This window comes from Capronia epimyces (genome assembly GCF_000585565.1).
Source record: "Capronia epimyces CBS 606.96 chromosome Unknown aczIQ-supercont1.11, whole genome shotgun sequence".
NCBI classification, from domain to species: Eukaryota; Fungi; Ascomycota; class Eurotiomycetes; order Chaetothyriales; family Herpotrichiellaceae; genus Capronia; species Capronia epimyces.
In genome coordinates, this window is record NW_006912914.1 from 757,192 (window position 1) to 781,388 (window position 24,197).

Below are 24,197 nucleotides of genomic sequence, written 5' to 3' on the forward strand. Positions count from 1 at the left end.
CAGGGCATCTCTACGTCTACGCCATATTACCATGAACGTCTCGGTCCTTGCACGCCAGCTTCATCACCATCGATGTCCAAGTCCATTGGGCCCTTGCTGACTGCCTGCTGTCTAGGTAGACTACTCCAACCAAGCAGACCTTCAATTCAAGCTAGCTGGCGTCGACACGGTCATCTCGACGATCAGTGGCAATGCTCAATTGGCACTGATTGACGCGGCGGCAGCTGCCCATGTCCGGCGATTTGTACCTTCAGAATTTGGAGGCCCTCCTTCCTTACGTCCTCAAGACGATCTCCTCGACGATGGGCGGCGTGCTGCTATCCTCCGGCTCCACCACCTTGAATCGTCGGGCATGAGATATGCCGTCTTCGCTTGCGGGGTGCTCTATGAAAGATTCGCTCCGGGCGGGATGGTTGCCTCACAGATTGGGTTGCGAAGCGACATTGGACAAGAGGGTGACTATCTGATGGATTTCCGTCGCAGAAGAGCGCAGATTCCATATCTGAACACCGCCGGGCAACCTGCTATGATTTGTATGACTTCTGCACAAGACGTGGCCAGGTTTGTGGTTGCAGCCTTGGATCTGCCTTCATGGCCGCGAGAATTCAGGCTAAGGGGAGAACGCATGAGTGTCCGAGATGTCGTCGCCATCGCCGAAGAAATCCAAGGTATCTAACCCCAGCGCTGCTGCGTGTTGCGCGTTAGCGAGCCAGGTACTGACGGGCGGACAGGGCGATCATTTGAAATTTCCGGCCACACGAGAAGCTCGTTGCAAGATGCTCTGACATATGCACGAGCGGTGGGAGACCAAGCTCGAGAAACCAGGGTTCATCATTTGATCTCTACGGCGGAAGGTCGCTATGATTTCGTCAACACAAACCTCAATCAATTGGTGACGGTCCGTCCGGAGGGATTTCGTGACTGGCTGGTGCGCGTATGGTCGTAGGCATGCTTGAAGCCACAAGAAGGAGACAGGAAGAGATCAGGGGCAATCCTGTCGCTTTCTCCCGCAAGGCTGTTGCAACCAAGACGTCGACACCAGTGGGCGCCAAGAGAAGCATTGTCCACATCTGCTCGATCTTCAGGTACCAGACCAATACCTACATATGTAGGTACAGGGTACCGGGTACGGGGTACGGCCAAAACCCCCGTCATTTCTGCAAGATGCATTTGCGATCAAGTTTGCAGGGTATCTTCCATCGGGCTGGTTGTCATTCACAGGACCGAAGCCGGGCCGAACATTTGTCATCACCTGTGGCTTACCGTCTCCGGAGGAAGCAGATGCGACAGGGGCGAACGGGGTCCTTAGGTCCTTAGGTCCTTAGGTCCCACCCTCACGGTTTCTGTCTTGCGCACGGTCTCCAATCATGACGGAGACGGAGCGGCAGTCTGTCAATCTGTGAGGGTCAACGTGGCATGTCGTCGGCCAATTTGGCCTGAGCCTTCTGCACAGTGCACAGCAATGGTTCAACATGGATGTACGACTCACTGTACGGTTTCTTGTACGGTTTATTGGGGACGATGTCATGACCATGTCGAAAATGACCAACCGAACTTTCGCAACGCTCCATCATAGTCAGGGTGAATTTATAATCGAACAGACTCAGGCTTGTTGCTCTCCGGCGAATATATCTTTCCCTTGACCACGGCCAGATTCTGGCTGAGAAGATAGCTCGCCTCACACCTATTCCAAACCTATTCCAAACCTTGTTCCAACCCCTGTTCCAAACCTGGTGCATCATCCTCTCCTTCTCTCACATTCAGAGCGTCCCCAAGGCCGTCCACAAGATGAAGGCAGTCGTGTCCCAGAACAAAGAAGCCGTCCTCGTCGGCGATCGACCCGTGCCCAAATTACGGGATGACTATCTCCTAGTCAAGACCGTCGCGGTGGCCCTCAACCCGACGGACTGGAAACATGCGTTCTATGGCTTGGCCGCCGAGGGAGGTCTTCTGGGGTGTGACTTTGCCGGCGTGGTCGAAGAGGTCGGCCCGGCCGTGACCAAACCGTGGGCCAAGGGCGATCGGATCTGCGGCGTGGCCCATGGCGGCAACGTCCTCCAGCCCGAAGACGGCGCATTCGCCGAATACATCGTGGCCAAGGGCGACGTGCAGGTCAAGATTCCCGACCACCTGTCGTTCGAGAAGGCCGCGACCGTCAGTCTGGGAGCCACGACCGTTGGCCAGGGCCTATATCAACAGGGGCTGAAACTCAACCTACCCACAGACCCGGTGACGAGCAAGACATTTGTTCTGATCTACGGTGGGAGCTCGGCTACAGGAGCTCTGGGGATCCAGTATGCGAAATTGTGAGTCAAAACACCAGCTCAGTCTCTATCTTTGCACCACCAGCTCAGTATCCTTTTGGCAATTCTTGTTTGTTGCTGCGCGGGTCGACGAGGCTCCCAAACAAGACACGCTCGACAAATCCTACTTCGGTGACACGCTCAACAAACCCTACATACTTCGGTATCTAATATTTCCACGTGGCAGATCCGGCTACACCGTCCTGACGACCTGTTCGCCGCGGAACTTCTCGTACGTGAAGTCGCTCGGCGCGTCCGAAGCGTTCGACTACAACGAGCCCGGCGCGGCGGCGGCGATCCGCAAATCCACCAACAACGCGCTCACGCTGGCTTGGGACACGATCAGCACGGAAGCCAGCGCCCGCTTCTGCGCCGACGCCCTCTCCAGCGACTCTGTGGGAGTCGCCGGCGAGTTGCGCTACGCCGCCATCCTGCCGGTCAAGGCGCCGCGCGACGACGTCCAGACCGTCAACACGCTCATGTACTCTGTCTTTGGCGAGGCGTACGAGTTCGGCCCAAAGAAGATCCCCGCGCTGCCGGAGGATTTCGAGTTTGCAAAGTCCTTCATGGCCCTGACGGAGAAATTGCTGGCCGAGAAGAAGTTGGTCCCGCACAAGGAGCTGGTGGGCAAGAATGGGCTGCAGGGCGTCGTCCAGGGCCTACAAGATATGAAGGACGACAAGGTCAGCGCTAGCAAGCTGGTCTATCTGGTGGAGGAGACGCCTTGATCTGATCCCGATTCGACTAGACTGTCCTGCACTGAATTATACTATATTGCATTTAGGTAGAATGCTATCATATCAGAGCCCAACCTAATGGGACTATATGGACCACGGGCAGACAAGTCCTATGTCCATTTTCCAATTTCCGATTTCCCAATCCAAGTCTTCAGTGGGACTTTATTCGAGGCCTGAGATGACAGGACGAAAAGACCTGCTTCCTAGAACTGAGACCGGGACTCGAGTCTCTTCGTTGGGGATCTTGGATGCAGACCAGGGCACTCACTCACTGTCTGTGTGCCGATCGTTGTATTGCTGTGCCAGAGTCAGTGCCAGTGCCGTGCCACCACTAACCTTGACCATGACCATGACCATGACCCTAACCATGACCAGGAGGACGAGAGACGGCAGCCTCATCTTGTACTACTGTAACTTAGTCACCTGGGTAGTAGGACTGGAGGACGGAGTATACGGTATGTCGGATACGGCGTTAACGAAAGGCTTAAGTAGGCTCCATGTACATACATATCACCCAGACCATGCATGGTTGATATATCCAGCAACTCGGACTAGTATCTAGTATGCGGAGGGAGACAGTACCCGCCACCTAGATACAGTGATGATACGTTCTCTAGGGGTCCTGGAATCCATGTATTTCGCCTTCTAGACATCTAAATATCACTGTAGGATATGTTCAATCTCGTCGTCCGAGACAGACGATCTATCTAGTCTTGTAAGCTGGGCTCGGGCTCGCCTTCATATTTTGGTCTTTTGTCCTCTGTGGCCTGGGCTACGCCGTTGCAAAAACATAAATGAGCTCTTCTCTCCTCCCGGCCATATGGTACTGTACTTAGCAAAAGGGAGTGGTCTAGATACTAGACGGGAAACAGTGCAGGACGCGCAAATTGCCATGATCCTTCGTGAGCATTCCAGCTCCGGGAGCGGTGGCAAGTATGGCGCAACCCGACTTGGCTCGGTGGATTGGACATGATCGGGTTTCTTTCTTTTTTTTCTCTCTCCAGAAATCTGCCGGTCCCTGCAGGAGCCCTCGAACATGCACAATTCTTGGATCCGGCCTCCAAGCTAAAGATGGAAGACGACAGAACTATGCCCCTCCAGTCGTTGATGGATCGAGGGCGGCATCAGGGCTGCCTTCGCATTGACAACCAAGACGGATCCTGCTGGGTTGGCCACGGTCGTGCCATGCGGTGCAGTGCAAGATTGTCTTGCCTTCCACGGTAGGCAGAAGGGTGCTCGCTTGCAGTTCTTCGACTCAGAACGAAATAAGAATGCGACGGTCGAATCTGATGGCCAGCCATGATGTTAGAGTGAACAGCAGGCTTTAGCAAGCTGGTATTGTTATTCGAATTGCAGACGCTGAATGTCGATGGTGCCGAACTCGCCGGTCACCTCGTCGCAATATCTGCCAACGTTGAACTGGGTCTTCTGGCGAGCTCACCACCCTTTGTGGTGAGTAGACTCGACTCTCCTGCCCGACAACAAGGGGCCACTACTCAAATAGACCACTGCTCCAAGGGCCTGCCTTCGTTGTTGAATGCGGCTCTGAAAAATCATACTCTTGTGTTGAACACCAGCTATACGCCAGATCTTCAGGGTTCGTAGTCGACTTTCCCGCCGACGACCTGAAAACCACTCGCCCCGCCCTTCTTCTGGCCATGACTACGCTTCTTGACATCCTCCATCTCGGAAATCATGACCTCGTTGAATTCTTCGGGATTGTCTAGGTAGACATGATGGCCGGCTTTCTTGATGATTACGACTTTGGCGCCACCTTGATCCTCGGCCCTCTCGGCAGGAGACTTGCCCTGCAAAACACGCTCGCGTTCGGCATCGATCTTTTTCTTCGCCGCGTACCCGCCTTTGACGTCCATCCAATCATTCTCGCCATACATGAGGACAACAGGAAACCCGTTCTCACGTCGCGGCTCGGATGAGTTGAGGTTGCTCTGGTCATCGGGCAGCGGCTGTCGCCCGACGCCCTGGATACGGCGAATCAGGGGACTTCTCGCGAATGCGCCGGGGGCCAAGATATACGCCAATGCGTACTCGCCGCTGCCGCGGAGGCGAAACAGACTATAGCTGTAGTCGTGCAACGCCTGCGCTTCCTCGGGGGGCAGGTGTGAGAATCGCCTACTTGTCCACCCTGAAACCAGTCGTGGACCAAACGGGCCAGACCAGCGGACGAAACTGAATGGAGAAACGTTTGCGTCCCACAGGTATGTCAGCCATTTGGGCAGTGGCCGTCTTGGGGCGGCCGCCCCATCGTTGTCCTCATCGCCAGCAGGGATTCGGTTTGGATTCGCCTGTTGCTGGGCCAGCTCTGCCTTCTTTCGCCCATTGAGGAAATTGTTGTTGTCTGTCCGGCTCACGGTCTCGGTGGCCTGATCTTGAGTGAACTCATTCTGGAGTGTAGACGCAGGCGGGTCGGGCATCGCCACATGGGTAGCGTAAGGATCCTCGGGAATCCCAACAGGCGAGGCCAGGATGAGTTTGTTAATTCGGCCCGGGTATTTCAGCGCATAGCAGACAGCCATGTACCCGCCCATACTATGGCCAACCAGGGTCATCTTGTCGATGTTCCGTTTCACACGCCATTCCTCTAGCGAGTCGATGAACCAGGCCTCCGCCTCGGCGATTTGCTGCTCACGCGTCTTGGATTTTATCTTGAACGGGGGTCGCGCCGAGCGACCCATTCCCAACATATCCAAGGCAAATAGTCGCCAACCATTTGGGCGGGATAGAGCTTCAAAGTTCTTATAGAAGAAGCCCAGCCCGGCACCATAGCCGTGCAAAATGACCAGATTCTGGTCGGGGGTCTCTCCGGTGCGCTCCACCGAGAACTCATTCAGCGCCCTGTTCTTGCCAGATAGTGCGACCATGCGTGAGTACCACGTTCGGGGACCGTAGGGGTCAGTGATAGAGTTGGTTGTTACAGGAGAGGCTTTCGCTGCGGGGTCGTTGTTAACCGACATGGTCGAGGGGTTCACAGAAGGTGGTTCGGAACCGGTCTGGACATGGGTCGGTGGTCGCTGCAGGTACGGAATAAAGGAGAGAATCCTGTGTTCTGCCTCTGCGGCGGGTACATTGTTCCACCATTGACTGAATCCTTCCTTGTAACCGAGAGGAAACAGGTTCTCGAAGCGGCTTCTGCGTGGATTCTCGGCTTGGGCGCGTCGAGAGGCCAGTGGACTTTGTTGGCGGTGAGCCTGGAGTTCACTATCCGACTCTGCGGCGTCGGAGGACATGACTGGCGGGCGACGCGATGTTGGAGGGAGGTTTTCAGGTTCGCTCAGCGCTGTGGCGGTCGACTGCCAGCGGTGGCCAACAGGTTGGAGCGGGAGGGGGCGGTGCCTGATGGTGCTGGTGCTTCGGGAAGCTGCCTCTAGAACCGTGAAGGAGAGAATCCGTCTCATACAATGAAAGACAAGGACCAGGCCCACGCAGCAGCGTGAGGCCTTTAGTAGAGAGCGAGAGGAGCAAACACCTGTGGTCCGAGCAGGCAAGTATCTGCCAGTGGATGTTATAAACTGGTGACTCGGAGTTTAGAGTGGTTAGAACAGGGTGAGAGGGTGAGGGGAGGCAAAGGCCAGGCAGAAAGCAATTTCAATGAGCGGGATCTAGAGGCAGCCCTCGACGCACGGCGTGCTATCAACCGAATAGTAGCTGAGGATGAGAGTTCAAGGTGTTGGGATAAATTGTGGCTGCCTGCGCTAGACATCAGCAGCGCCGCCGGAGTCGCCTCCTAAGCCTCCTAAGCCGTTCGCCGTGTCTGCGGGCGCCGGACTTAATGCATCTCTGCCTCCCGTTGCTCCCCTTCGCTCCGAACGCTCGCTCGCCTCCAGCCTTGCATCGTTGAGCCTGAGGCCTTTCGAGATTGGTGGATGCCCGCATCTGCCATTTCACGGTCGTCGTCTTCACATCCTGTATCTCGTCGCATATGTGTACACTGCATACGGAGTACAGAGTACCTATCCATAGGCCCATTAGCCCAGCAGCAGCCGAGGGTCCTTGGCCCAGCCTTGTTTCATCCCACCCTACAGAACACTACACTATCCACTCAACCGGAGCCACGTTCCTCGACCGTGAAAACATTGTCTGTGGTCTCTTGCATTGTATGGTCTGTTGGTGCCCAGAGAACAGAGCTGCATTGACAAGCACCACCAGAGCTGCATTCGCGCGAGAGACTTGGTTGGAGAGGAGACTTACACTTCTCACAGCACGTCCTACATACCCCTCCACCGCATGATTGAACCATCCAACTATTCCTCACCCTCGTCCATGCCTATTGCCATGGCTCGAAGGTGATACACGCCATAAATAGCCGCCTGCAGACATCCAGGCGTCGTCCAACTTACTCGCCAGCATGGCAACCGAAATACGATTGAACCAGATCGTTAAGGGCGCACCTCCATCCGACCTCAAACCTCTTCCGACAGCACCGCTTGCGTCGCTCGGGAAATCGTCGCAAACAGACAAATATGCACCAGATACGCTCCTTTCGACGTTGCCTTCCTCTCCGCCGCAGATCTATCTGAACCTTCTAATCCTCGAGTCCTCACTGCGCGCACAATACTTGCACCTGGTCGGCCGCCGGCGTCTGAACACTTTCTTCCTCCTCCTGCTCGCGCTCTGGAACGGACTCTTCTTCTACGCTCTGTTCCTGCGCCCTCGCGAGGATGGAACCGGTCTCGGCGGCTCCGTGTACTGGATGGTGGAAACCTCGGAAAAATTGGCCTTGATGGGCGGAGTTGTCACTGTCTTGTTGGTCTGGGGTACGGGACAATGGGAACGAGGGATCCGCTGGCCCCGGAAATGGCTGGGCACCACGAACCGCGGGTTACGAGGCTTCAATCTTCGTGTCGTGATAATCCGGGGGAAACTGTGGCGAGAGCTGTTGGGTCACCTGTCCTTCCTCTTGCCTCTGCGTATATTCCGGGAAGCAGGTGGGTTTGACTGGCATCTGGTGGAACATGAAGACGGAACGATCGTGGAAGAAGACCTGGCCCGGGGCGGCGATCACATCATGCTTCTACTGCTCCCGAAATCCTTCAGCCCGGAATTCCGCGAGAACTGGGAAGAATACCGTACAGAGTATTGGGAGAAGGAGAACGAGCGGCGCGCCGGGTTGCGGAGGAAGCTCAATACCCAACGGCGCACGAGGGCAAAGGAGACGGGCGGCTGGAAATGGTGGACCGGCGCATGGCGATTTGCGTCTCACCGACATGCGCGTCGGCACCACGATCTAGAGAAGCATCCGCAAGGTCACTCGCGGCACCCTCATTCGACCCGACACGCCGCTACCGCTGTGTCGGAGAAAGAGACTAGCTCGGCGCGAGGAAACAGACGTCGAACGGGCGTCGACCTGGCCGACTCGACGGGCAACCAAAGCCGACGGTCGTCGCGATCGTCGACGCCACAACTCGAGCTTGACGGCAGCGTCGACCGGCCCATGCTCGCCGAGCGTGTCCGGCGCGGCAGCAGCGTCAGCAGCACGGCGAGCGTGCGCCGCAAGCCGCCTGCCAGGGACCGCAGGGACCATCAGCATCACCGCGACAGTCTCGTCTCCTCAGCAGGAGCTGCTGCGGGAGGAGGAGGAGGAGGAGGAGGGGGCGCTGGAGGATCAGGCCTCAGCATGAGTCCGCTGACTTCCTCTTCCGTCTCTGCTGACACCGGGGAAGACGAGCGCGAAGAACGCCGTCGGCGCCGGAGAGAAAGGGAGGCCGCGCGAGAGAAGAAGAAGCAACGGGAACGGGAGCGAGACGAGCCGAAAGGAAAGAAACTCGACCGCAGAGACAGAGATGAGGCCGGGGCTGCGAGTAGTGGCGCCAGTGCTGCTACCACCCCAAATGATGAGGCGCGTTCAGAGTAGAGTCGATGCGTACGAAGCTGAAGCTGAAGCCGAAGCTGCCGTCGCGGAGGGCTTATATATCTATACCCATCAAGGAGTGTCCATATTCATATGGTATATACTGTTACGAATAAAATTCTTATTCTGACGGCCATTCCATGCTTGAACCTTGGCTGTCACAATTCCTAGTAGTGACCTCTGCCCCTACCCACTGGCAACCCATGGAGACCAACTGTCGTCGGCCTCGCTGTCGACCTCGTCTATCTCTCTCCGTGGCAAAGAAAGACAAGCCCCAGGATCAGGATCAGGATCAGGATCAGGATCAGGACCGGGCTGAAGACCACCCTGGAATCTTGACCCCGTCTCCTCATCCACCGCTGTGCCGTCAATCATGCCGTCCCTATTTTCGGTCGCGGCGTTCTTCAGCCTCCTCCCCAACCGCGGCCGCCAGTTGCTCCGATGATCCAGCACGCTGCAGAACGTCCGATAGCCCAGGAGCGCCGTCAAGACTCGGATCGCCGCACCAGATAGACGAGTAGTCGGACGCGTGGTGGTGGTACCTCAAGACCAGTCGGTGTACACGAGATATACGTGGCAAGCACTAGCGGCGCGAGGACAGCCAGCATGCGCCAGAACCCGACCTTGTCGCATCTCTCGTGGTCCTCCAGCCTCAAATGGGTGAACAGGTACTGTCTAGAGACAGATAAACTTGCCGAATGGCTCTGTGGCCGGGCTGAGGCGGCTGCTGCTGCTGCTGTTGCTGATCGTGGTCGCCTCACAGCCAAGGGAGACCATCCCTCGCCCTCGAATTTGAAGCAGGCTTAGCCTGCCCGGCGAGATGTCAGTTCAGCGAAGTTGACCGGGCTTTGTTGCCGTGACCGTAGTGCGTTAGACATCGCTGTCAAATGATACCGGCCCATGCCCCAGTTGATGCAGACTGTTGACACTAGATTGAGATGCTCATGGTCTCCAGTCTCCAGTAACCGGCCCATCTCACCTGTCGAGGCTCGCTTCCGCTGTGCATCGGTCACACCTACAATCTCCGCCGAGCACGGCTTGTAGTCTAGCTCTCCTCTCGCGAACGTCCTTCTCGTGAATGTCTGTATAGTGATTCCAGATTTCCTCTCCTGCCTTGATGCCCGTCCACGGGACTGCGTTCTCGCCAGCAGAGGGTGACTGCCACACCTTCTCCGTCACCACCGTCAAATTCCTCACACCCGACGGTTTCCAGGTAACAGTCGGGTTACAGCTATGATTCGCCAGACACCAAAGAGGATGTACGGCGGCCACCTCGGGCTTCCCGGTCCACGTCGACTGTTGAGCATCGGCCACTCCTCGGGATTTGGCATACAAGGTTTGGATGATCCACCAGTCGTACTTCTCGAGCCACTGTTTGCTGTAAGGCCTACATCGGACGCGTGAATGCATCAGGATCTCAAACCATTGAAGAGGCAGCTCAACGTGATGGCGGACACTGTAGGGCAAAGTCTTGGGGCCAGTCCGCGAAGGGAGCTGGTCCAGAGTCGGTGTAGGGGAAACGTCGCCCCACAGGTACTTGATCTCGAAAAGGTCAAGCGGATGTACCCCTTGAGTCTCGGCCATCTGCATCGTCCGAGACAGTAGCAGGAAGTACAGATCCCACTCGGGGGTGGTAGAGCTTTCGGCTCGGCCGAGGACATGGATATCTTCGTTACCACTCGTCCCAGGGCAGAAAGGCGTCTGAGGCGGCGGATAGCCCTCGTCGGTTTCCTCGGCCTCCTCATTTGGAGCATGGTATGTGCGTTTTGCAAGCGAATAGCACGCCTCCGAACAGAACGGGATGTTGCAGCCTGAGCAATAGCGTCGGTCACCAGAAGGAATGGTCTCCATGTCAGCTGCACAGGCGTCACAAAGTGCCTCGCCATGTGGCCGAATCGCCGTCAGGACTGACCTTTCTTCCAGAATGGTATCGCCCGCTGCGAGATCCCTTTTGGCGTAAAGGCCGAGCTGAGAAGATGCCTCAGGACCACTAGGCCCATTGCCCGCCGACAAAGTGGGCAGAACAGAGATCTCCACCTCCAAGTCTGGGGCGGCCTCGTGAAGCTTGCCGTTGATCTCATCCAGAGCCTCTCTAGACATCCTGTCGGGCTCATGATCGTTCCAAGGATACACCTGCCGCTGGCTTTGCCCGAACAGTGCAAATTTGGGACACTTCCTCAACTCGGATACGCTGTTCTTGAGGGTTGCATCCGCAGTATAGATTGTCCAAAAGTCGCAAAACTCGTCGACGGCGGCCTCGTGCGGCATGGTCGACTCCTTCTCCTCGGCAGTCTGCAACTGGCGCTTCAGCGCCAGCAAGTCATCAATCCAGAGCTTGGCTTGATGTTGACAGCCTAGGATGAGGGCCGATCTGCACAGGAGAATGAGAGAACGGTACTTGTGGGCCAGCGCCACCGTAGAATCTTCGGATGTCGGCCATGGATCACCGTTGGGTTCGACGGGCTCCAGATCCGAGATATCGGGTCCTTCCAGGGCCACTTCGCACAGCGTATACGAGACGTAAGCATCTGCCAGGGCAAGCTCACTGCATCCTAGAGCCTCGTAGATGACGGCACGCTGCAAGATCAGCTCCGGGGCCGGTCCCGGGCACTCGCCTAGTTGCTGCGTCAATTGATGACGTGCCAGCAACAGAGACGCATATTGGTGTCGTCGACTAGGCAAGGCTTTGATGTATTGCAGGGATACACTGGAGGGAGAGCCTGGGGAGATTTCACAGCTCTTTGTCTTTGGCAGCTGGTCCAGACACTTCTGGAGATAGGCGGGCAGTTGTGGTCTTTCGTCGACAATGTGTCCATCCATGATGGTCGGACCTGGAAGCTCGGAAGTTGGATGGGAGCAGCCCGTTCCGAGAGAAGGAGAAGGAGAGCGAGGATGTTGAGAGAAGGGAGAAGTCGAAGTCGGAGCTGGCGGCGGAATCGGGGCATAAGAATACTGTGTAGGTACATACATCTATCACCAAGTCCGATATTTTTATTCCGCCATCATCCCGGTCTTGGCAAGAAAAGGTTCCTTGTAGTACTGCACCAACTGTACCACCACTACTTAAGATGTCGCTATGTAGGATGGAGGTCCTACCTACTCGTCCTGCCTGCTCCTACCGACGACCTAGGTATCTACCTACCTACCTCTACTACCTCCTACCACCACTACTACCACCGAGTCCTGAGTAGTATCAGTACTACCGCCTACCAGTAGACAGAGTCCATGTCCTGGACGCGAGAGCAAAGTACATGTCTGGAACGTCTGCACGTCCACTGCCAGTTCCACTCTCAACAGAACTCTCGCGGTGTTCGGTATGCAGATGCGGTACCGTCGACATCGACCGGAAGCCGAGTCAAGACTAGACCAAGACCACTGCACAGTTGGCCATCGTACCACAGTGGCGCCAAATTGCCATCCATAATCTGGTTCTGGTTCTGGTTCTGGTTCTGGTTTGAAGCCAGCTACTCCTAGGTAGGCATGTAAAGTACCTGGTATCTGAGCAGTTCAATGTATACCTCGGTAATACCCAAGTTGACCATTGTCATAGGCAGCAGGATGGAGTCCACTTTTCCGCCAACCTTTTCCCAATGTCAATGTCGTGATGCGGTCGACGAGCAACGGCGCATGAAGCTACATCACCTGCAAAGGCACCATGGTCAGCATCCACGCCAGATTCGGGCCATCTCCCCAGAGTGCAAGGACGCTGCTCATACCTGGCAATTCTCGTCCACGACAAAATTGGTGCCTTCGGTCGCCCCAAACCCGTGCCCTCCGATCGCTTCGATTTGGCCTCGTTGTAAAGCCATGGCCAGTCGAGCCAGCATCCCCTCCTGCGTGACACCAGCCATGTCAGCGCGCTAAGATAAAGTCAAATCAGGCGTGAGCTGGTGGACATCATCCAGATCCCCATCACCAGCTCTTCCATGGCACCTACCGTGACATACGTGTCTCCAGCACCGCGTGTCCGTTCCACGTCGTTCTGGGTGATGATTTCATAGCTGCGATGCATTGCTCGTCGACTCCTGAGCCGTTTGGACGAATTTCCGTCCTCCTCTGCCGCCGCATCACTCTCGTCACTCTCGTCATCGTCATCGTCGTCCCGCATCCGTCTGTTGCTTCGGCGGGATCCGAAGCGGAGAGAGCTATGCACTCCGCCGCCGGGGTTGGCAACGTCAATTCCTCGCTCAGCTTTCTCGCGTTCTCGACTGTCCCCGCCGGTGCCAAATATCTTGACCGTGCTGTCAATGCCGCTGCAAGCAATCATCGGTTCGTACGGATGACCCTGGACCACATTGACCACCTCGCCATCTCCCTCTAAGATGTTGAGGATCTGGGTGGTTTTCCGATCCCAAATGAAAAAATGGCCATCGTCCGACCCACTAACCACATACTCGTCGTCCAAGCCGTAATAATTCACATCCTTGACTGTACGGGTATTGCAATGACCCTTGTACATTTTGGTGTGAGATGAGTACGGCACGTGGAGATTCACCAAGGCCCGTTCACGAGACCGTACAAATCCTGCCCGCCGACGGAATAGCATCTGCTCTGGAGCATCGTCATCATCTTCATCCGAATCAGAGTGTTCGGACTCCTCATCCTCATCTTCGTTGTTGTCCTCGTCATCATCCTCGTCGTGAACATCCCGGTCTTCATCCTCAACAGCATCCTCGATGTGTATTGTAAGAGGCGTGCTCATCTCAACGTCGAAATGACTCGATCTCTCGGCGGTGCCACGAGTCGTCTGCGGCAACGCCGATATTGAATCAGATGCACGGTCATCGACCATAGACGCTGTTGACGCGTCAGTCCTCACAATGTCAATGGCTTCCACCAGGCGTTCTTCCTCATCAGGATCGATGTCTTCTTGTGACCGCTCTGCTCTTTCCGATTCAGGCAAGGCCTGCACTCCCAAGCCTCCAAAGGCACGATTGACAAAATCAAATGTGACCCCTTCAGCGGCGCGCAGCAGAAGAGCGCGGCCAACCTTGACACCCCAGAATCGTGCTGCAGCCCCTTTATCCATCACCCGGATAGTGGTGTCGGGGCTAGAGGACTCTGTCTGTATTTCCGACATGCCCTGTCTTGTCTCCAGTCTGATACTGGCAAGGCCCCTCATAAACGCCTTCACGGCCGACTTTTGACTTTCAAACACCACTCGTGTTTCGTTGCGCTCGAATCTGTTTGTGTCTAAGTCGGGGATTGACACGCTGTCGTCTGCGACATCGCAGAGGTATGATTCAAGTTTTGCCACGAAGGTGTCTACCGTGTCGTCCTGATCAAGCGGAAAGCGCGGGCTTTCACCACTCACATTGGCGGGTCTCTTGAATCCCTGCAAGACGGCCTCCTGACCCCCGTCCAACCAAAGAAGCACGGCTTTCAAGAAATCATAACAGAACCTCGATTGAGGGAGGATATTTTTGCCTTCATGAGCAGCGGGCTTGATCTGGTCGAAATAAGTCAACCGAACGTCTGCAGCAGAACTCAGGCTCTGCAGACGACCTCCCAGACATCTAGCCAGGCAGCCTGCTGCTTGGACAAAACGCCAGCTTGCCTGACGGTTCTTTCTCAAAGTGTTTTGGAATATGACGTCTTCCTCCGTCGGATTTATTGGATAGGACCAGGTCCGCATGGTCTCTTCCATCTGAGGGAGGAGAGAAGCACACTGGCCTAGTGCCGAAGTGAACACTGCAGTATGGGGTGTAAGATCTGAGGAGTTCTCCATTAACAATGCCGTATCTGCATGTAGTAAGGAGGAAAAGTCGAACAATGTCTTTCGCAGACGAACCAGTGATCTTGCCACTCGCTCACTCGATCTCAGAGCCTCCGAGAGCAAGTGATTTTGGGAAGACGTGTGCTCCAAGGTCGGAACGGAAGGATGGACAGGAAGGCGAATCAACTCGGCTTGTCCTTCCTCGTAACGTGCCAGTAAAGCGGGATGTCCTTCTTGTACCTCGTTGTCCGAAATGCGCCGTAGTCGTCTACTAGGATTGGCCGATTCTGCCAAACTACTTGAGGAAGCATTTGCCTTCCCTCTTTTCCTCTTGCGCTCAGATTGGTTTCTCAGACGACTGGAGTGAAAAGCCTCATCTGCTCTGACATCGGCATCTCTCGCATCGGGAGACTTGACAATGTCAAAGCTGTAAATATAATCTGCGGACCACGAAGCGATCATCTCGTTGGGATTGGCGTTACTGATTTTGCAAGCCGTGATATGACCATGGTCATTTGGACTCATCTTGCGCTTGTTGTTGGGGGCAAAGCGCCGTACACACCTTGTAGCTTCTGCCATTGCCTCATCTTCGTAGGTTCCAACGACAGGTTTCCGGGTTTCAGGACGTCCTTTCTCTGCACCTAGATCTCGACCAAGCATGCGTCGGTCGTGCAAAAAGCAATGAAGATGAGCTCCACCGAGTGCGATGTATTGTGGCTGACTGGATGCACAGGAGATGGTGTTCAAATCCAGACCATATCTCTTGTAGGAAATGAGCGGCGCAGGCGGATCACCGACTTCACTCTCTGCGCTTGCACGAAACCTGGAATACCCTCGCCCTCCCTGGGGAGGCGGGTATGCTGACGAGGGCTGTCTGAGATCCCACTGGCGTACCTCTCCATCCTCGGAACAGGTCAAGAAGAGATGAGGACTTGACTCTGTTACAATGCGTTTGACCCGGTCTGCATGGCTTCGATACACCCGAGCATTCGTATTGCCTTCGTTCAGCCATCTAGCGTGGCCGAAAAAGTTATTGAACCTCCGACTTCTTGTGCTTGCGGAAAGGGTCGAATCGGCAGAGCCACTGCTCGCTGCAACTCCATATTCAAGGTCGAATACGCGCACCTCGGAGTCTCCTGCGCAAGTCACCACGGTGCGATCGTTCGAGTGAGGCATGAACTTGACGGAAAAAATGTTGGCACGATGACCGGTGCTCACACTCGTATTCAGAGTGAAGGGTTTGGCCAGTGCGGACGGATTGTAGTCCCAGATGTTGAGATAGGTATCGTCGGAACCCGAGGCGAGGAGGTTGCCACTTGAAGACCAGCTGCCACAATCAGTCAACGTAAGGTACGTGGCAGACGGGAAGGGGAAAAAACTGTACCTCAGAGCATTGACGCAACCGGTATGAGCTCCCAGCTCGTTGATGATATCCAGATCATGAACCCATGTTTTGTCACCATACAATGTCTTCACAGACCGGCCTATTCTTGCCTCCCCCAAAGACCGTTTCAACAGCTTGACATCAAAGTTGTCGCCGCTCATCGTGAACTAAGAGCCAGATATCGTTGGAGCCAGCGGCACGTCTGCATACAGGCGGACGCATGCAGAGCAATGCGGCCTCCGTAGGGAGAATCGCTGCCTCGGCTTGATGTTCCAGGAACCGATGAGCGTAAGCTGAGGCTCGAAACGATCGATCGAGTCTGTCCCGTTCGACTTGGAGGTGTGGATGGAGGATGGGATGGCATGTGGGAACAGACGCTAGAATTCGACCAAAGGTGGCGAACCGAATATCCTTGTCTCGACGTGTTAGCTGCAGTGACACAGGTGACGCCTTATGAAGCGGATGGAGCGAGGAGAAGGGGACGAATGAATGGTGTAACAGGTTCTTTGGTCGTGTCCACCAAGTGCTGAGGTGATGTTATGTACATAGCAGTACTCTGTGGTAGGAGGTCGACAGCAATGTAGGCCGTCTGGCGTCCCCCCCCCGCTGTTCCCGGCCTCCCTAGCCTTAGGCCTAAGCCTTGCTCCGGCCAGTGCCGGTCACTAGTACAATATTAGCTGCTTTAGCTTTCCTTCAGCATCCATCTCGTGCAAATCAGCTTCACGGGACGATTATGGAGTTCTATTGAAGTCCAATGCCTACCTAGGTACTCTACAAGAGTCAGCTTCTCTAGAGTACGGAGTAAAGGCTGTCTGTGTACCAGGCCCCGTAATGATTTCATCGTAAGCCAAGACGAGGCTGCCCCCCTCATGCCTTCAAAATTCCTTGCTCTAGAGTATGTATGCTGTGTGGTTCCACTCGTTACTACAATGTGACTATCTCGAGGAGGTTCGCGCCTCATCACCTAAGCTATCCTCTGACCAGTCCTTCCTGCTTGCAAGTGCATCCCGAAGTCTCTTCATCGTGCTGATGGCATTATCAATCTGTTCAGTCTCTGGGGCCAAATCCTGCAGCACTAGCTCTAATTCGACACAATGTCGCCTGACGTTGAGAAGTTCTTTTCTGAGAAGCTCCACGGAGTCGGACGCCAAAATCGGATCGTTTGCCACTGGGTTGGGGGTGCCAGACACCAGCTTTCGCCCAGGGAGGATATCGTTTCGAGACTCGAGCACTTCAATTCGGTTCTGCAGTGATATCCGTTCCTGTTCCCAAGCCTCTCGATCGGCCTTGTGTTGGCGAGCCTCTTCCGCACCTTTCTGCTGTAGCTGCGAAGACATGGCCATGATTTGCCTCCATTGCGCGACATCCGCCGAGGACTGCTTGTGAATCTCGTCGCGAGACTTGGTAAGGTCTTGCACCTGGACTTCTAAAGCGTCGACCTGCTGTTGAAGCTGGATTTTGTCTTCTGTCAAAATGTTGATTTCGTGATCCGAGACTTGAGACTTTTTCTCAAGAGCAGTGCATCGAATCTGCGACCTAGAAAATGCTGCCAGGAGATGGTCATGTTCGCGCTGTAGGGTCTGCAGAGCCAATGTCTTGGTTGAGATCTGATGTTGGAGGTCCTGAAGGTGAGTATTGTGTGCGGCTTGGGTGGAAGTGTGCGAATATTGTGCTGAGCTTGAACTGGGTGTTCGCGGATATTGTGCGCCTGGAGGCGAGGGTAAGGTCCGGGAGGATGGTTGAGATTGTATTGGCGATGGGACAGAGCCGAAGACCGCAGGCGTAGACGACGGTTGAGTCGATTGTGCCGTTCCCGGCAGCGTCTGCTCATGCGCTTGGTTCGGTCGCATTTCATCGCTCTGCAGAATAGGAGGTAATTGTTGCTCGAAAAGTCGAGGTATCTGTTCAGGAGGAGAATCGATAGCCCTTCGGTGAAGATCGTCGCTTCGAGCAGGGTCGAGGTGGAAGGGCATCCGGCGAAGGGGTTTGATATGCGAGGAAGCAGCTGATGCCTGGACTTGTATTGACAATCGTCGCAAGTCCTTTACACCTGACGGCTGGACAGCATCGGCCAAAGGCGGTAACTCCGGTTTGGAAGGCGCATTTTCCTGCACAAGGCGAGACGTGTTCCGAATTTCATCGGCCGCCCACAAGAGAGACTTTCTGAGGCCTAGCTTAGTGATTTCCAGACCAATAGACTATTGTCCGTGGGGGTCAGCATGCCCCCTCAAGATGAAGTCAAGGGCAACTTACCATACTGGGACTCTGCCGGCCCGTGGGAATTGCTAAAGCTTGGGTAATCTGATATTGAAGATCCAAAAACCCGCTGACCAATTCCAGTACCAGGGACTCGGTATCTGAACAATTCGCACAGGGTCCGAGAGGTGACCGGTATGGGGCGCCGCCTCCCCGGAGCCGCGAGGGAGAACGAGGCTCTGGAGGGTATATGTAGTGACTTGTCTGGCGGCGAAGATGCAATCAGCGGGAATTCTTCAACAACGCCTGTGACTGTCATGCGGACCACTGCACAGGTACCTACTTGAGTATCCGTTTTGCCTTGCAACGATGTCTCCCCTGCTTCCACATCTTTAGACATGTAGTCCAAGCGCAGCCGTTTGTCTGGTGGCTCTTCCATCTCTCTGCGCGGGATAGGACCTCTCGAGGGCCAAACATGCCGGTCCCATGGCAAGGATGATTCGGTGACGAGGGGCTGCTCCGAATGAACTAGGGGTGATTCACGTTTGCGCGGCGTAAGATCAATGGATGGGTCGGCTGAGCCATCTGGGCGTCGGAACTCTGGTGCACTTCTCAGGCGGGAGAGTATGACGCCAAAGGGAGGAGGTTTCCACACTTCATCCGGGTCGGTCTGAGCATAGGGATCTCCCTCCATCATCCCTAGCAACCTTCCCCCAGCTTCGAATCCTTTTTGCAGAGGAGTAGGATTTGCAGGGCAGCATTTGTTGCGTGCGCAGGTGCAAGGTAGACACCCGAGGTGGCGAGGCAGTCGCCCGAGCTATTGGACGGCGGTACGAGCGGAGGCGAGGGATCTTTTTCGTTTCCGCCAGGGTTTATCGCTGAGGGTCAGCGCAGGAGGCTAGTTTGGGAAACTGCATGTTCGCAAGGTGCGATGAAAGCCGGTGCGCACACATACCGAGGCGGGCGTGGCGGGATTGCGTATCAAGAAGTCCACAATGACGAGTGAGGAGTGAGGAGTGAGGGATGGGGCGAAGGCAAGAGTGCGACCCGGATTAAGAGGAGGCGTCTGAGGTGAGAGACGGTGGGCAAACAAGAGGACGACCCGGGAGTTGGGGACGACACTACTATAGGTACGATGACAAGGTCGGTTCAGCAGTCGAGCAGAGTGTGAGAAAGCAGCTCATCAGAGGGTTGCATGGCATGAGGAGCGTCAGCGGGCAAAAAGACCACGGCTGCGGTCGGAGTGCTGAGGGTGCGGTGGTGTGCAGGTTTGGGTTAGGACTGGACAAGCTTAGCATCCCGCTGTGGTGGACACTGGACAGCCCTAAGCCCTCATCTGGATTGGGGAGAACGATGGGCCCAGGCCTGAGGAGCCCCATCAAGCCCCCTCTGAGAGAAGGACTCTTACGACCTGAAGGGACGGACTCACTATTCGTTGTCGAGGGATGATGGGAGTGGGAGTGGGAATGACTTTTATTAATCAGGTATATTTTTTTCGTCCTTGGGTTTCCTACATGCCGAGGTGGTCCTGTTGGGTGTTGGGTATGCAGAGAAGCAGCGGACCAAGACAAGACGCATGGGCTTCTTCATAAGGGTCAATGCGAGGCAGACAAATCGGAGAATTTCCCAGGTGTCATGAGAGAGACTGCAGACAACAGCATCTTACGGAGTACCTGGTAGTAGATACCTAGAGATGGACTTCTCCATACGGACTACAGATACTTAGGTACCTACCTAGGTACCTACCTAGGTACTATAAGATTCTGTATACTGTCACGATGTGCAGTTATCTTGAACCATTCACTGGCACTGGCCGCAATCAAAACTGCAATCCTGATGCCAGTGCCAACGCCCAACGCCAGTGAGGAGCAGATACTGCCAAGCCACACTTGTTCTTGCTAGTAGCCTAAGGCCAATTCGTCAGGGCTTATGTAATTGTAGTACGGTACTTCGTCACCCGTCACAGCGTATTGCCTATTGCTGCTAAACCTTCCTCTTCACACTGACAGCTCTGGTTAGTCAGTGACCACAAGCTGCCATGATGAGATGCGCGGTTAGTAATAATGCAGAATAGTGCACAGGCTGTGCTCGTATGTCTCGCAGTCTAACCCGTGTGGCGCCTATTACTACATGTATGGGTACATGTACTCCATTCCTACTAGGTGCCTACTAGGTACTCGTAGTAGCCTGTAGGTAGTAGTACGTAGTACGGAGTACGTACTGGGCCTTGGTCGGCAGGGTTCCGCACCCCACCACGTGGTGCCCATTGTGGTTAGCCTTGGCCGTTCAGATAAATTACCGTATCCATCAGGCCTGGTATCCATACTCCCGTACTCTTCAGGGCCCAGGCTACCTGAGGTAAAGTAGGTCTAAGGTACCTCTAGTAGGTACCTAGGTACATGGTAGGTCCCTCCTACACAGTGTACAACCGAGCCATTAGAAGCTGTAGCCCATCCAATCACGTCGGATGCTTCGACCCGCCGGCCCGCGAGTATCACGCTCTCCATCCTCAAGCCTGCTGCGTATGGAGTACGGACACAATAAAGGCTCATACTGAGTGGAATGTTCCATGCATACCTACGGTATCTACCGCGCACACTTGGATCCCACTGCTGTACGTACCTCACCCAGCATGGATACATGTCCTAGGTTGCTGGAAGGAGCAGACATAAGACGCGAGGCTGGCTGAGCTACAACCGCTGCTCAGACAGGCTGGATTCTTCCTCAATGGTGGCGACACGTGCCTACCGCGACGAGGTACTGAATGAAAAATACCCACTAATGATCCGCCAAATCCCGCCCACCGAGCGGCGAGCACAGATATCGCGAACAAGTGTGCTCAAAGTTGCAGTGCACTTTGACCGCTTTCTTGACGTCTGGAAATCTGGCCAGCCTCTGCAATGCATTGGCGAATTCTGATAGCAGCTTCGCTGTCGACACTTGATGTTCTCCCGATGCAAGAGCCTGGGACAATATGTCAAAAGGCTCACCGACGTGGCAATTGATCTTCCTCCCGTCTATCCCATATGCCTTTCCTCTCGGCGAGATGGCTGGCTTGTCCGTAACCATGTCCCTCCACTTCAGACAGAGCCCGTGTGACTGCGGCTTCCATCCACTCCTGTTCACGTCGCAGGATCAGGACCTCTATATCCCTACAAATCGCGATCTCCTGCAGTACTTGGTCCGCCAGCCTAGAGTGCATATGAATCAGCAGACCAATCGACGAAGAGACACTCGGCCCTTGTAGATCTGCCAGTGAATCCGCGCAGGTCTGGACTCTCTTCTGCACGCTTGTGAGCCTGTCTGACCATTGCGGGTCCAGCGGAGCGAGTTGACTTAGTGATGCACCATTCGGACTTGTAGAAGCGGCGGAAATCTGCCACTCTTCAAATAGGCGCATAACAGAATCAAGCGGTCCAAATGGCTTAGTGATACACGTAAGTTCTCTTATCGAGTGTGCTAAGACAAGAAGTCTGTTCGATGCCGCTGATGTTGTTGAGCGCTGCTCTCTTCCAGCGTGAAGCCAGGATTTTGCCACATAAGCGTTAGCTTTAGCCTGACTTTCTCCTTCTAGAGATGCAAGGGTTTGGAGTTGCTGACTCAGATCATCAGACCACGCTGATAGCTGTAACGTGATGCTTTTCTGGTACGCCCGAAGGGTAGTTGCAGCAGTATCGTGCAGCAGGGTCAGCTGCAGCAGTTCGTCTTGTAAGTGCCGACCTTCGGCCGAAGCTTCACTAGAGCTCCCGCCACCGCCTCCCGATCGACTGAGCGTGGATGTTGATGATGGGACTTGTTTTGTCTTCTTCGGGCTGAAGTGTTGCTTGTAGCTGTTGAATTCGGGCTTCTTGAGGGCGGGGTTGTCAACCAATGCAGTTGCTCCTTTCGACAGTGGTCGGGCAGGCCTTGCAACCGCTTCAGGCAGAGTTCGACTCCGAATATCTGACCTGGTTGAAGCGCTCAAGGTCCGACTGTGCGATAACTTGGCGGAGGTGATGACAGGCTTCGGCATTGCAACATGTGAGGCGTTCACCTTAGCATCTTTGGCAGGACCTTTCCCCACACTCGCGGTCGACAGGTTTCTCGCATGCCCTGATACTGGCGTACTGGCTGGAACTCTCCTTGGGATACCAAGACGAGGTTCACGAGCTTGCCTCGTAGTAGTCGCGTCTGGTTTTGGCTGGGGTCTCGGCTTAAAAACATTGTTGGCTAGCCTCGTCTGGGGTGCTGGCTGGGGAGCCGCGTCTGGTGACGGATTCTCTCCAGCTGGATCTGTTCTCGAGGGAGATTGGGTTCTGGTCGGGATGGGCATGAGGCATGTTGCTGAGCGCGAGGGTGAAAGTGCAATGCCTGTGCTTCCAGTTGTTTGAGCGAGTCGCTATAATAAGGCACCTAGATAGGCGTTGGGATCTAATCTGCCTGAGTCTCGAGTACGAGTACGGACGCGGAGTACGGACACGGATAAATAGTGTCCAAGTCCAAGTCAGGCAAGTTAGCCGGAAGGGACCAAATGTCTCCGACTGCTAGCACTCCCGCTGCCTCGTACTCGTACTCTGTACCCTGTACCATGCCTTAAAAACATGTTCCAGCTCCATGCAGAGTCCCGAACCAGGCATCAGTGTGCAGAAGCTCCTGAAGCGTTTTAGGAGCAACACTTAGCGCTATGGTCAGAGACCAATCGACATTCTCAGAGCATGAGCTGATTTAGGCAGTCAGCCATCTCCTCTCAGTGGCTGTCGGAGAGATATCGATCCCTGCACAATGTCTCCGAGAGCTAAAGGAGTAGATCTTCAGACCCTGTTGTGGTTGCCTGTCTACACTCTCTTTCAATCTTCCTTTCCTCCCGTAAAATGAGAAAATCCCGAATCCAGGCACTCATACTAGCTATCACCAGGAACGACACGACTTCATCTTCCAATTCCCGCACACTAGCGGCCCCCGTCTTTCAATCAACCATGGCTACCACCCCAAAGCAAGACAAATCGGGCTGGGAATCCAGGGATATTGCCAAAGCATACTCATCAGCAGAGGCTGTCACAGGCCCGTACGCGCAGGATCTGCTTGACCGTACGATCTTGCCCGACGTCGACAGCGACAAGAGACTGGTTGTCCTCGACCTAGCCTGCGGCACTGGTGTTATATCGGCCAAACTGATGGACATGATAAGCCAGAACAAGAGCAATAACAGCGGCGATGGAGAAAACGTGAAGGACACACCCCCCATGACGAGACCGACCCTGAGCCTGACGTGCACCGACTTCTCCGACGCAATGATCGATGCCGTCACCCTCCGCATCAAGAATTGTGGGTGGCCAAACACCAAAGCCATCAAATCTGACGCCATGGACACCAAGCTTCCTAGTGCCGAGTACACGCATGTGCTGATGAACTTTGGCCCGTTTGTCTTGCCGGACTGGCTGGCCGGGCTTCGTGAAATGCACCGCATGCTGCAGCCCGGTGGGATATTGGGCTTCTCGTCGTGGAAGAAGGTCGGGTGGTATGCCGACGTACGTGCCGCATTGGAAACGGACCCCGAGCTCCCCGCTATCACGCTCAACGAAGGCATGCGCGGTCTAATGACTCCCGACGGACATTGGGATGATGAGGAGTGGGTCAAGCTGACAGTCCAAAAGGCCGGATTCGAGGATGTTACCGTGGAAGCCAACCCATATACAGGCACGATGGGTAATGTTGACGAGTTCTTGGTCCTCATGGGAGGCGTGCTGGGCTTTGTCACCAAGGCTTGGACCAAGGAACAGCAGGACAGATATTTCGACCGAGCAAAGGCCGTCGTCGAGAAATACCTGAGACATAAGTACAACGATGGCGGGATCAGATGGAACTGGGTTGCTATCCTCACCACAGCGAAGAAGCCAACATGATGTCGAGATTTTGGTCAGGCATGTTATTTGTCAATGACAATAATCAAGAAGAGAATTCAGCCAGCCTTTACAGTCTCTGCATCTCAGATGACCCGATTAATGCTGCTTCA

The 24,197-nt window shown here is 54.9% G+C and overlaps 9 protein-coding genes across 9 annotated transcripts in view; 4 read left to right on the forward strand and 5 right to left on the reverse strand.

The window, feature by feature from the left end:
• Nucleotides 1-946, forward strand: part of A1O3_10322 (uncharacterized protein) — a gene marked incomplete at both ends in the record, with an annotated part of 1,095 nt that extends 149 nt beyond the window's left edge. The window contains 2 exons of the mRNA XM_007740412.1: nt 116-668; nt 732-946. Coding sequence (XP_007738602.1) covers nt 116-668; nt 732-946 — 768 coding nt within the window. The remainder of the gene's footprint in view (nt 1-115; nt 669-731) is intronic.
• Nucleotides 947-1,788: 842 nt separating this feature from the next.
• Nucleotides 1,789-3,031, forward strand: A1O3_10323 (uncharacterized protein; the record flags this gene model as incomplete). The annotated part of the gene is made up of 2 exons (XM_007740413.1): nt 1,789-2,306; nt 2,491-3,031. 2 exons carry the CDS (start codon nt 1,789-1,791, stop codon nt 3,029-3,031), a joined length of 1,059 nt encoding a protein of 352 aa, XP_007738603.1.
• A 1,601-nt stretch (nt 3,032-4,632) lies between these two features.
• Nucleotides 4,633-6,288, reverse strand: A1O3_10324 (uncharacterized protein; the record flags this gene model as incomplete). Its single annotated transcript, XM_007740414.1, has 1 exon — nt 4,633-6,288. The coding sequence occupies one exon, from the start codon at nt 6,286-6,288 to the stop codon at nt 4,633-4,635; it is 1,656 nt and encodes a 551-aa protein (XP_007738604.1).
• Nucleotides 6,289-7,406: 1,118 nt separating this feature from the next.
• Nucleotides 7,407-8,912, forward strand: A1O3_10325 (uncharacterized protein; the record flags this gene model as incomplete). The annotated part of the gene is made up of 1 exon (XM_007740415.1): nt 7,407-8,912. The coding sequence occupies one exon, from the start codon at nt 7,407-7,409 to the stop codon at nt 8,910-8,912; it is 1,506 nt and encodes a 501-aa protein (XP_007738605.1).
• A 972-nt stretch (nt 8,913-9,884) lies between these two features.
• On the reverse strand, nt 9,885-11,729 carry A1O3_10326 (uncharacterized protein; the record flags this gene model as incomplete). The annotated part of the gene is made up of 1 exon (XM_007740416.1): nt 9,885-11,729. One exon carries the CDS (start codon nt 11,727-11,729, stop codon nt 9,885-9,887), a length of 1,845 nt encoding a protein of 614 aa, XP_007738606.1.
• Nucleotides 11,730-12,542: 813 nt separating this feature from the next.
• Nucleotides 12,543-16,170, reverse strand: A1O3_10327 (uncharacterized protein; the record flags this gene model as incomplete). Its single annotated transcript, XM_007740417.1, has 5 exons — nt 12,543-12,551; nt 12,626-12,742; nt 12,847-12,981; nt 13,063-15,952; nt 16,010-16,170. The coding sequence occupies 5 exons, from the start codon at nt 16,168-16,170 to the stop codon at nt 12,543-12,545; spliced, it is 3,312 nt and encodes a 1,103-aa protein (XP_007738607.1).
• A 774-nt stretch (nt 16,171-16,944) lies between these two features.
• On the reverse strand, nt 16,945-18,899 carry A1O3_10328 (uncharacterized protein; the record flags this gene model as incomplete). Its single annotated transcript, XM_007740418.1, has 3 exons — nt 16,945-18,207; nt 18,263-18,469; nt 18,549-18,899. The coding sequence occupies 3 exons, from the start codon at nt 18,897-18,899 to the stop codon at nt 16,945-16,947; spliced, it is 1,821 nt and encodes a 606-aa protein (XP_007738608.1).
• A 2,292-nt stretch (nt 18,900-21,191) lies between these two features.
• On the reverse strand, nt 21,192-22,217 carry A1O3_10329 (uncharacterized protein; the record flags this gene model as incomplete). Its single annotated transcript, XM_007740419.1, has 1 exon — nt 21,192-22,217. The coding sequence occupies one exon, from the start codon at nt 22,215-22,217 to the stop codon at nt 21,192-21,194; it is 1,026 nt and encodes a 341-aa protein (XP_007738609.1).
• Nucleotides 22,218-23,160: 943 nt separating this feature from the next.
• On the forward strand, nt 23,161-24,087 carry A1O3_10330 (uncharacterized protein; the record flags this gene model as incomplete). Its single annotated transcript, XM_007740420.1, has 1 exon — nt 23,161-24,087. The coding sequence occupies one exon, from the start codon at nt 23,161-23,163 to the stop codon at nt 24,085-24,087; it is 927 nt and encodes a 308-aa protein (XP_007738610.1).
• Nucleotides 24,088-24,197: the final 110 nt, after the last annotated feature.